The sequence below is a fragment of the Ziziphus jujuba genome, chromosome 10 (assembly GCF_031755915.1).
Source record: "Ziziphus jujuba cultivar Dongzao chromosome 10, ASM3175591v1".
NCBI lineage: Eukaryota > Viridiplantae > Streptophyta > Magnoliopsida > Rosales > Rhamnaceae > Ziziphus > Ziziphus jujuba.
In genome coordinates, this window is record NC_083388.1 from 19634652 (window position 1) to 19647099 (window position 12448).

The 12448-nt window shown below is 35.0% G+C and overlaps 1 protein-coding gene and 1 long non-coding RNA gene across 2 annotated transcripts; both read right to left on the reverse strand.

Moving 5' to 3' along the window:
* Positions 1-624: 624 nt before the first annotated feature.
* Positions 625-3516, reverse strand: LOC125420782 (uncharacterized). The gene is made up of 3 exons (XR_007239019.2): positions 3088-3516; positions 2792-2938; positions 625-884 (listed from the first exon to the last, which is right to left on the reverse strand). It is a non-coding gene; the product is annotated as an uncharacterized LOC125420782 (long non-coding RNA).
* Positions 3517-8361: 4845 nt separating this feature from the next.
* On the reverse strand, positions 8362-9229 carry LOC112490499 (uncharacterized). The gene is made up of 3 exons (XM_048468703.2): positions 9050-9229; positions 8692-8948; positions 8362-8589 (listed from the first exon to the last, which is right to left on the reverse strand). Exons 1-3 carry the CDS (start codon positions 9110-9112, stop codon positions 8451-8453), a joined length of 459 nt encoding a protein of 152 aa, XP_048324660.2. The 5' UTR covers positions 9113-9229; the 3' UTR covers positions 8362-8450.
* Positions 9230-12448: the final 3219 nt, after the last annotated feature.

Genomic DNA, 12448 nt, shown 5'->3' on the forward strand with positions numbered 1-12448 from the left:
GAAATTGATTTTCCAAGTGGAGGAAATTAGTTTCCAATATGAGTAAATATTGATTTTCCGATAGGAGGAAATGTTTTTTGAGAGGAGGAAAATAATTTCCAACAGAAGGAAACTTTTTCCGATGGGAGGAAAAATCTTCCGCTTGTTGGAAAATTTTCCAGAACCTACAAATGAACTGCAAATGAACTACATAATGGGTTTGTGCATAATTATAATAAAATATCAAAAGAAACTTTTAGAACCAATGCATATTGTGGATTTAAAAGCTACAATCTCTTTGATATATTATCGTACATTATTTATTAGACGACAAAACAACCATATGCATGTGACATTGCTTCCTAACGATAACTTATGATTCTAACACATATTAAACATTATGGTTTCACATTCAAACCTCCCATTAAATTCAACAAAAACATATCTTCATAATAGTTTTAATTTTGCATTCTAACCATACAACACAAACATTGGCATCACACCGAATAATAAAATATCATAAGCATGACTCATAATGACAAAGTTCAAAATTGAGCAATTTATAAAGAGATGACTTATCATCTCTAACATTATTCATTATGAAAATTAACAACGATGCTGAAAAACCATACAATGCAGCACAAATAAAGGTTCAATGATAAGTTCATTACATTAAAGCAAAATTAGTTTGCATAATATTTTCTATTTTGTTCAGAGAAGCAACTTACATTAATGGGGGACAAACCGCCACCAATGCTTCTCTATCTATGTATATATATATATATATATATCTCTCTGTATCTCTGTGAGTGTGTGTGTAATTTTCTCAGTATGCACTTGTAACTCTACAATCACAAATTTTGTGCTTCAATTTTCTACTCGGTCCATCACTTGCTCCTCCAATGCTGAAAAAAATAGAAAATCAATATTAGTAACAAAACTTAATTATTTATATAAGGATCGTATTGTTTAATTATATAGATCATATTGTATAATGCCATATGAAAGTGCTCAAATTCTTAAAGACATCACCAAAGAAAAAAAAAAAAACACCATGAAAAACCTCTCTTGGAAATTTTCAAGAAAAAAAAAAGAAAAAAAAATATTAAACAGTCAAATTTTAATTTGTAGCACAGATAACAGTGAGATCATACCCAGTTTCCTCTAATATTTGTCCCAAACTACTATACAATCCTGAAAAATTCTCAATAAAAGAGGGTTATAAATGAAACCAACATTATGAATGAAAATGCAGCTCGTTTTCCTTTTTTTCTTTTTTTCTTTTTTTCTAGCAGAAGTCATCATTTAACTTTAAAAAGGAAACTAAATTCCTCTTTAATAAGGAAACTACATTCCTCTTTAATCTGCACTAAGTAGAATTATTCCTAAAATCCATATAAAATATATAAAATAATAACTAAATTTGGTTCCTAATGCCAATAGCAGAATATTGAATTTCGTATGTACCCATTTTTCTCAGGAAAGATAATGGAATATTATTCATGTCTTTAATATATATAGTGATCTATCTTAATTTGACTATGAAGTTATATAGATATGTTGGAACATATATAGGCCCCAATCGAATTAATTGTTCAGTGAATTAGTGGTTGGGAATTGGGATACATAATTAACTTCCAGAGATTTCAGTGATCACTTGAATATAGACTATTACAACAAACATACTGAGCACATTGTTTCCCACGATTAATTAAGGCAAAAACTTAAAGGCTCTTCACTAATTTTACGGCTTGATATATGGCTCATATGCAGTATTTTATGGCTTATGAGATGTTATTCATTTTTCTGCCAAAGGAAGGACAAAAGAAAGAAAACAAATTAAAAAGCAAACAAAATGATAATAATAAAGATAAATACAAAGGAAATAGAAACCACTATTATTGAAGGAGAATCAAAATGAACTCTATAGCATGTTACAGAGACAAAATGTTAAGAGGAAGAGTGAGGGCAGGATGTGGGAGATAACAAGATATATAAGGGATTTCCAAAGTAAATATATATTCAATATGAAGTTTGATACATTGCAAATAAATTTTATATCTTATTCAAAGATCAAGAGTTGGAATGTGATTAACTTAAATGGGAACACACTAGTGCTTAGTTTGGAACCTTTATTATATGCCGGGAATAATGTTTAAAAGGAGGGAAGCATTCACATGGAATTTAATACTGGAATACAAGGGAGAGACGCAATTTGTTTAAAGCATATAAATGGACACAAATATAAAAACAGAGTAAATCACTTGACTAAAGCATTCATAGGACCTTGTTTTCAATTACATTCAAACAACGGACACCATAAAACATTTAGGCACCATAAAAAATTGCATGGTTGATCTATTCATGTGTTAAACCGTGAAAGAGCTGCTGGAATTTGCTGATATGGCTACTAAATTTGGTTCCTAATGCCAAGAGCCACCTCATTCTCCAAAATAACTTCTTGGGGTGAAGAAAGGGACAGAGAGAAGAGCTCACTAACATTGCAACATCAACAGTATGTTCATGTTCATCACCAACAACATCAGATTGATTATTGTATTTTGGAAGGGAATACAAGTCTATAATAATTAATACACATACAAATACACCAAAGTTTCCACAGTAGAGCAACAGTATACATAAAAATAAAAAAGATTCTCAAACACAAAAAAAAGAAAAAAAGAAAAAAGTACCCTTCATGAAAACCCAAAATTCAACAAGCATGGGAATAGTCAACAAGAAATATCTAGGCAAAAAATTTAAAAAAAAAAAATTACAAGGTGGGTTAAGGAAATGAAAGAGAAGAAAGTACCTGAAAAGTGAGAAAATGAGATCATAGGTGAAACTGACGGATCAAAAAGCGTCCAAATAAAGAGAACCCAGTGGCCTGCGAACAAGATCCACCCCTTCTTTTTCTCTCTCTTTCCCTGTGCTTTTTGTCCTTCAGTTTCAATTTTCTCTGTGAAAATCAAAATGTAACAAAGCCAAAGAAATGGATTAGAGAGACAGAGAGAGAACGCGAGAGAGAGAGAGAGAGAGAGAGAGAGAGAGAGAGAGAGAGAGAGGGGGTGGAAATGGAGAGAAAAGGAGGAAGAGAAGAGAAGGAACCAGGGAGATCTGCTCAAAATCCGTCGAAGAAATTTGTGGAAATAGAGAAGGAGAGGCTAACTTTTGACAAACTCTTCGAGTTCGGAGGAATGAAGCGAGGCGATATCAGTGGTGTTGAGAGCTCAGAGATGGTGTTTGAAAGGGATAGAGTGCTAGGATTCGAAAATGGAGGAAATATGTGGAAACAGAGAAGGAAAGGCTAACCTTTGATGAACTCTTGCAGAGGCGGTGTTAGAAAGGGATAGAGTGCTAGGATTCGAAAATGGAGGAAATATATGGAAATAGAGAAGGAGAGGCTAATCTTTGATGAACTTTTGCAGAGGCAATGTTTGAAAATGGAGGAAACCTATGGAAATAGAGAAGGCGATATTAGTGGTGTTGAGAGCACACAGAAGGTGATCGAAAGGGAAAATAGAAAGAAAACCAAAAACAACAAAAATATATATATAAAAAAAACACATGCGTTTTGACAGAGAAAAGAAAGAAAAAAGTCTTTATTAAAGGTATTTTGGTCCAAATTGGTTAAAAATGGGTTAGTTTTAAAAAAAATTTTTTTTTTTACTATTTTTTAAGTTTTCATTTGTACAGTGATTATTTTTTAAAAAAATCCCTTATTTTATTCACCATTTATGAGTCTTGTTTTTGTGTTTCTCTATAAAAAAACATTTATGAGTGCGTTCAGAGAATTAATGATCATGTATCATATATTTTCAACTTCCAATATAATGTAGATATTGTGAATGTATAGAAATGAGTTATATATATGTGAATTTTTTTATTTTTATTTTTTTGCTATAATTAGTTACTCGCACATGGATTTTATGGTTTCACATGGTATATTTGTCATTTGACATAAAAAAAAACTGTGAATTAAAAAAATAAATATAAATAATATAAATCAACTAAGTATATTGCAGAAAACAGCATTATAGAAAATAATAAATAGAAGATTTTTTTCTTATACAATGTAAAATGTTCAGATCGATTATCATAGTCAATTATTTTTTATATAATATCACGTGTTGCAAAAATATAAAAAGAAACATCCCATTATTTCAAACTATTTATTTATTTTTGTTAAGAGACCCATTAATTATTGTAGTTGACAAGAATGCAAATTTCAAATCTCACATTTTAAATTGAATAATTGTTGTTAAAATATGAAAACTTTATAGGGTTTTTCCCATGAATAGCCACCTTACAACTCCATTTTAGAAAAATAGCAAAATTTTTTTTTTTTTAAAAAACTAGCCACCTTGGGACAAAAATACCCTTGATAAAATTGAAAATTACACAAAAGCTTTCCTTTCTTCTACACAGCCGTTCGTTCGTGGGGGTGGGGTTTATACAAAACTGTTCGTGGGGATTCTCTAAACTCTTTGCATCTCATCGCCTCTCACTCTCATTTTTTTGTATTTTCTCATATCTCAAACTAAAATCAGGTAAAAATTTTATCTTTTTTCTTATTAGATGAAAGTAAGGAAATATGTGTTTTTTTTTGTTTTTTCTCTTTCTATTTTGTCTTGTAAGTTTTATTAGTTTAGGGTTTTTTAAGCTTTTTATTTGATATGGGTATGCAAGAAATTGATTTATGAGATGTTCTATGTGATTTTAAAGATACTTTAGGTGGCATATGGTTTGAAAATGGGAGAAATTTTGTGTAAAACTGAAAAATCGCGAAAAACAGTAAAAACGGAGGAAATTTGGCGAAAAAGATGAATTTCCGCCAATTTCCTCCAGTTTGTCAGTTTTCGCAAATTTCCGCCAATTTTCCGCCAATTTTCTGCCAGTTTTCCGCCAGTTTTCCACCAGTTTTCCGCCAATTTTCCGCCAGTTTTCCGCCAGTAGGAAAAAGCTATATTTGGCCCGAAAAAAAAACAGAATCAACTTTTTTAATACAGTTAATATGTTTGTTTAATATTATTCAAAATTTTATATATTTATTGATTTAGTTTAACGTTATTCATTTAATTTTGTAGTCAAATGGAAGATGATGACATTGTAATTGCGGTTTTATACAATGGAACATTGGTACAAAATGATAGTGGTGATTGGGAATATCGAAATGGTAAAAATGTAATGGTTTCCGTCGGCAAGAGATGCACAAAATCAGAGTTAGAGGATGAGATTTTCAATTGTATTGAGATAGATCGAAATGAATATTTGCTAAAGCTAAAATGGATATATGGACGATGTGCAGAAAAGTTGGATCCTACAGAAATACGATGTGATAGGGATGTGAAATGCTTTCTTCAAGAAGTGAGGAATGGAGGGATGACAATGATGCGGCCTCCATTGTATGTTGAGGTGATTTCAAAAGTTGAACATGTATGTAGAAATGTTCATCAAACAGCATTTGCTTCGGATAGTGGGAGTAATCTTCATTCTTTTTCTTGTCCTCCAATTGGCGGTCGTCTACCACAAGCTTCCGGTACTGAACCAATTCAGGCTACATCTCAGGAAATTATGGTTCAAGAAACTCAGTTTAGAGATCAAGTTGATGTTCGTGGGGGGGCCTGGACATCATTTAACATTCACGAAGGAGTTGATGTTGGAGGTGACTATGTTGAACGGTTTCCTAACGACGAGGAGTATGAGCAGTTGCATCATATTGATCATGATGAGAATTACAATGCAGCAGGGGATGATGTTGGTCATAATGATGTAGATTTTGATCATGAGTTACCGGATAATGATAATGATATGCATCCTGAAATGAACAATGAAGGAGTTGATGATGTTAGGGTTCATCGTGCTACAAGTGACCACATATCATCGAGCAACAGAAGTGGTTCTATGGCCATATTTTCGTCAAAGTTCACTGGCTGTGAGAGCATAGTAGTTGGACAATTATTTCGCAACAAACGTGACCTACAGAATAAACTGAGTATCTATTGCATGCGAGAAAATAAGGAGTTCAAGGTGACACGATCAACTACACAACGGTATGAGGTTGTATGCTTGGAAAATACTTGTAAATGGCGACTACGTGCAACCACATTTAAAAATGGAGAAATATTTGTTGTGAGAATTTTTGATAATGTACACAGTTGCTCGTTAGATATCGTGCATCAAGAACACAAGCAAGCCAGTAGCCGGGTTATCGGGCAATGTATCAAATCTAAATATGAAGGTATTGCACGTGTTTACAAACCCAAAGAAATTCAACATGATTTTTTGCAGAAATATGGGGTGAATATAAGTTACAACAAAGCATGGAGAGGTAAAGAGTATGCACTTAACAGTGTTAGGGGATCTCCAGAGGAGAATTTTGCTAAGTTACCTGCCTACTGTTTTGAGTTAGTGTCGAAGAACCCTGGGACTGTTACACGTATCAAAACAGACGATAATAACAATTTTGTATATTTCTTTATGGCGATTGGAGCAAGCATTAGGGGATTTAAATCCCACATAAGACCCGTATTGGCTGTTGATGCAACTACATTGAAAGGGAAATACAAAGGGTACATGTATATTGCATCGGGCATGGATGGCAATAAGCAAATATATCCTTTGGCTTTCGGCATTGGAGATGGAGAGAACGAGCAAGCATATACATGGTTTTTCCAAAACCTGAAGGATGCCATCGGAGATTTTCCAGATTTGGTGTTTGTGAGTGATAGACACCCCGCTATTGAAAGGGCATTACGCAAAGTTTTTCCCAATGCATACCATGCGTTGTGCACGTACCATATAAGCAGAAATATTAAAGCAAATGGACATGCGAAAGATGAATCAATAATACAATGTTTCATGCTCGCAGCTAGTGCATATTTGGTTGAAGATTTTGAGTTTTATATGGGGCAAATTGAGGCAAAAAACAGTAGGGCTGCCCAGTACATTCGATCATGTGACCCTACAAGGTGGGCACGTTCTCTTTGTCCATGTAGAAGGTACACTATCATGGCCACCAATATTGCAGAAAGCTTGAATGGCATTCTGCTAGATGCTAGAGAGATGCCAATAGTAGCATTAATAGAGCACATATGGGATTTACTGCAAAGGTGGTTTTATGAGCGACGTACTGCAGGTGCAAAATTGACAAAGCCTGTGACTGACCATATGGAAGAGCAACTCACACTACGAAATTTGGAGTCCATCGGACTACGTGTGAAAGCCATTAATATGCATGAATTTCTTGTGGAAGGTGGGAGTTTGAGGGGTACAGTTAATCTCCAATCAAAAACATGCTCATGCAAAGTCTTCGATCTTGATCAATATCCTTGTGATCATTGTATTGCCGCTTGCAGAGACCGAAAAATTGCTCCTTATGGCATGTGTTCTCATTACTACACCGCGGATGCATATCGTGCAGCTTATGCTGAGTCCATTTATCTTTTGTTAGATGAAAAACAGTGGCATGTCCCGAATGACGTGGCAAGTCGCATTGTTCTTCCACCAAGATGGACACGTAGGCGAGCAGGTAGACCGAGGATGCAACGCATACCATCCGAAGGTGAAGATGTTATTGGACGTAGATGTAGCCGATGCGGTGGTGTTGGACATTATAGGCAGAGATGTACGAATCCATTGTCTTATGCTTCGAATTAGAAAGTTTTAATTTAGTGTTATGGTTTAATATGTTTTGATAATTATTTCATATCTTTTTTTTTTTTTTGAATTTAATCCTAAATGAAAAGATGCTTTCTGGAATTGATTTTCAATCTTTAGTTTACATATCATTTTATGAAATGTCCAAATGATTTTGAAAATAAAAACAAACATATATCAATTTTATTTTTATTTAAAATGGTTATTGATTTTAAATGTCACTACATTTTTTGTTAATTCCATCTTCATCTTATATAATATTTGTCTCCACTCCCAATTTTTTTTACCCTACTATTAACTTATATAATCTATTAGAAATTGATTTTCCAAGTGAAGGAAATTAGTTTCCAATAGGAGTAAAAATTATTCAACGATTTCCGCTTGGAGGAAATGTTTTCCAACAGGAGGAAAACTATTTCCGCTTGGAGGAAAATTTTTCCACCTGGCGGAAATTTATCAAGAGGCTTCAATTTTTCTTCATATGGGATTTCCGACTGGAGGAATGTTTTTCCTCCATTTTTCCTCCAGTAGGAAAATTTTTCGGCCTATAGGAAATATTTCCGACAAGCGGAAAATTTTTTAAAATTTGAAATTGAGCTCTTAAGGCGTTTGTGCATAACGGAATTCTAATAAATAAACATGGCACATTTCCTATAAGGTCAATTACTTATCATTACATCAATACCACATTGTTATCTTTGTTAAATGAACACTATAAGCCACCATTATATTTACAATTAAAAGTCAAATATAATAAATAATATGCATCTATAAACATGAAAAAAGGAAAGAAAAAAGCATCACCACGCAGCTCATATGCTAAGTTCTTTGTTGTAAACCTCATATGCATACTTCTTCCTAAAGAACTCCATGTTATCTTGTGTGAATGTCAATGGTAATCTAGCATGTAAGAATTCGATGGTCTTGAGTGTAAATATCCCACAGTCACCACTACAAAAACAAACAATTATTATAACATATATTAGTATTATTAGAACCATATTCAATAGTTAATATTTATTCAACAAACATGTAAGTATTAAGAGGTTTTACCCGTTACTTTGCTGAGGGGTATTTTGTGCCAATTCACATGTAAACTCGTCAACGGAGTCTACAAGATCCGGCCGCTGCTCATAAAAGGATGCAGACCGCAGTAAATATGGTAACATTATGCATAATTTCTGGAAATAAATTTGTCCCTTGTATCGGTTACCAGCCTTATCTGAATCATATACAGTCATGCGACGCTCTTTTAAGTCCACGTGCCCTACCACCCAATGTATGTTGTGCTTGTTTAGTGGAATCAACAACTGTCAATACATTACAGAATTTCAGTTAGCATAATAAATAAAGGAAGGCACATGAATAAATGAATAGTTAACATTACACAATTTGGACATGTATATATTACATGATTTACGTATTTCCATGGCTTGGACTCCTTCATTCGAATCCCCAGCACATATTCTTGCATTGCGTATGAGAATTGGAACTTAGATGGATTGTCGATGAACTTTCCATGACATTGCTCAATGTATACCTACAACAAAATAATTTATTAGTTATCTAAAATCACAATAGCCACATATAGGACACCTGGCCGTTACTTACCCAAAATCCTCTATCTAGCACCTCAAAACTAGGATCAAAAATATCAGGAAATTGATTGGCACGTACACGAAATAGGTAAGGCAGGACTTCCATATGCTGCATTGAAAGACGAGTTAATTTTAAATTACATCCATGCAGTTGAACAACTATCTATGGAATTTATCAAATTATAAAATAAAAATCTTGATACTTACATCGTGATTCAGCCACTTCTCACTGTTTATAAGCAACTGGAAAAAGTCTTTACCCGCAGTCAAAATGTCCATATCAACCTTTGATGCCCAACCAGACTTCATAAATTTGTCAAAATTTTTTACAAGTCGCGTAGGTACTGGTTTGTATGGGTCGAACTTCAAAGTAGAAGATGCACCAGGTAAAGTGCGCTGTAGTTTTTTCCGCAAGCCTCCGACACTATAAGGAGTTGTAATAGCTGCTGCCGCCTTCCTATCCCTCCTCCCAATATCTATGTTTTGCTTAGCAGCTGCTACCTTTCTTGCACGTCTCCCGGCAGGAAACTTTGATGGAGACACTTTCTCAATAATCGTAACACTTGGTCCTGCAAGGTCGTCAACATATGGCTGTGACTGTCTATCAACGGGGGTCGCATCGGGACCATACTCTCCTTTATTTTCATCCCCTTGACCGTCCATCCCATCTCCCAACCCGTCAGCACTAACTCCCACTCCTTGGTGCTTCATTAACGTATCAAGCTTGGTGTCCAAACTTGCAAACTCTCTAAGCATGGCAATTCGTAAATCCTTAACGTCTTGCCGTACACTAGCCACTTCGCCTTCAAGGATTGTTAATCTCTCTCTCAAAGGTACCTAAAAGAAATAATAATTATTAATACTTGCAATAATGAAAAAAAGATAAACATTCATACAATTTATTCAAACCTCATCATGGGATGGAGTCGTTGGAGGTTGGGATGGAGTCGTTGGAGGTTGGGATGGAGTCATTGGTTCAACATGAACATGAGCAGCAACTCCTGCAGTCGATGAAGAAGGCTGGTCTGTCGGCTTATGTCCCATTCGCCGCCTCCCTCCTTTTCCCATAATTTCCACAGACGCCTCTTTCCGTTTCTTACTTATTCCACTTCTTGTAAGTGGAATACCTTCATCTTTTTCATCATGACTTGCCTGTGGTGGCTTGTCTCGAACAGCAGGTGCAACATTGTATGGAGTACTGTCATGATGTACATCCAATGCCAAGTTGCCGATATATGCATGCTCAACTTCAGTCACATTCATTAAGCCATGAACGTGATACTGCAAAAGACAAAAGGGATTATAATCAAGTGATTAGCAAGTAATACTAATATTCATACAAATACTGCAAAAGTGTATAAATAATATTATTATGTTGGAATGTATATTTATATATATATATATATATATTTGTACATATAAGTGGAAGAACTCATAGACTTACATCACGATGATCGAAGAGTTCAGTGGCCTTCTCAAATCTTGGCACTTGTGAAAAATGCCAATTAAGAATTCGAGGGAATGCCATGTCCGGCAACTTCTTTCCGAATGCTTGACCCAACGAAGGAATTGTCTCAAAACCCCAAATCTGTCAAACAATTAATTAGTAATCAATAAGTAACGAAATATACACCATACATACAAGTGTAACAAACTTTAAATAATAGTGTAACAAACTTACCATGAAAGCCAAAGGAAACCCACAAAGACTATAACTCTTTGACTTGTTTAAAGCGATGGACTCTCTATGCTCAAAAGCACTCTTCAACGATCTAATGGTGGTAGTATACGATAAAGTACCCCATGGATAGTTATTGAAGTACTCTAAATCGTCCACCATCTCCAAGTGATTATGAGGTGCGGTGGCCATGCTTTCTTTGCCTAGAAGAACCGTCTCTAGGAAATATAATAAAGCCAACTTCAATCTATCATCGTCGGCTTCATCATTGTCTTGACACTGTGCAGTCAGGAAAGCTTCGGTTATCTCCGAATTAGTGACCTTTCGCTTTCCGCCAAAATACGTGTCACTAATACGAGTAGAGATGTTAACCTGCCTATTGGGTTCGTAACCAAACCGTAGACCTGTAATTATGGTGAAGTCCCTCTGTGTAAATCTAGCACCACGCCCTCCAAAATTGAATACCATAGAGTCCTTGTCGTCGCAAACACATTGCCTATACAGCATGCTGTTGACGATGTGGCCACTAAATTGTATCTCGTTGGCCTTCAAAAAGTGGCCAAAACAGCTATCCTCAAACTTCTATATTTGGGCTGGAGTCAGTTTGAACTTAATATCCGACACGGCTTTCCAGAAGTTCGATCTACAATTAACCTTTGCCCTCGATATCTCCGAGTCCCAAAACCTTCGTTGGTAATCTGAATCCATTTATTTGCAAATCAAATACAACAAAACATAACAGATGGAGGAAACGTTTTTTCCGACACGAGAAAAGCCTGAAGGATAATTTTTCCGCCTGGAGGAAAAAATTTTCCACCTGGAGGAAAAGGTTTTCCGCCTGGAGGAAAAAATTTTCCACCTGGAGGAAAAGGTTTTCCGCCTGGAGGAAAACATTTCCTCCAGGAGGAAAAGGTTTTCCGCCTGGAGGAAAAAATTTCATCCAGGAGGAAAATGTTTTCCTCCTGGAGGAAATTCGCCTGGCGGAAAAAATTTCCTCCAGGAGGAAAACATTTTCCGCCTGGAGGAAATTTTTTCCTCTAGAAGTAAAAAAATTCCCACCAGGAGGGAAAAAAGAGAAAATATTTTCCTCGGGGTGGAAAATTTTCCAGAACCAAAATAACATACACCTAACGGGATTTTCAAACCAGCGCATAATACATTATACATTAGTAGTGTACATTATACATTGCTTCGTAAAGATAACCTATAGATATATTATGGTTTCACATTCAAACCTCCCATTATATTCAAACAAAAACACAACTTCACAATATTAGTAACCATGCAGCAATCAAATTTAGCATATTATATGTGTAAGATGTGCATATGAACAAGAGCATATGAGAAATTTGGAAATTTTCCACCAACAGAAAAAAACCACAAGAAGCATAAACCCTTTTAAACAAATATAATCCATACAATTAGTTATGTCTAACCAGTCATAAGCCAGATCTCAACATGAACACCAAGAAAAACAACTAACACTCCAGTTAAAATCTCTGTTCTGGTTGCCTAAATATGACCTATCAGTATC

Excerpts from the sequence above, each read along its gene's own strand:
- LOC112490499 (XM_048468703.2), bottom strand. The coding sequence starts at position 9,112 with ATGCAAGAATATGTGCTGGGGATTCGAATGAAGGAGTCCAAGCCATGG. Across the intron at positions 8,949-9,049 it reads CATGGAAATACGTAAATCAT|TTGTTGATTCCACTAAACAA; the intron begins GTAATATATACA and ends ATGTATTGACAG. Across the intron at positions 8,590-8,691 it reads ACCCCTCAGCAAAGTAACGG|TGGTGACTGTGGGATATTTA; the intron begins GTAAAACCTCTT and ends TTGTTTTTGTAG.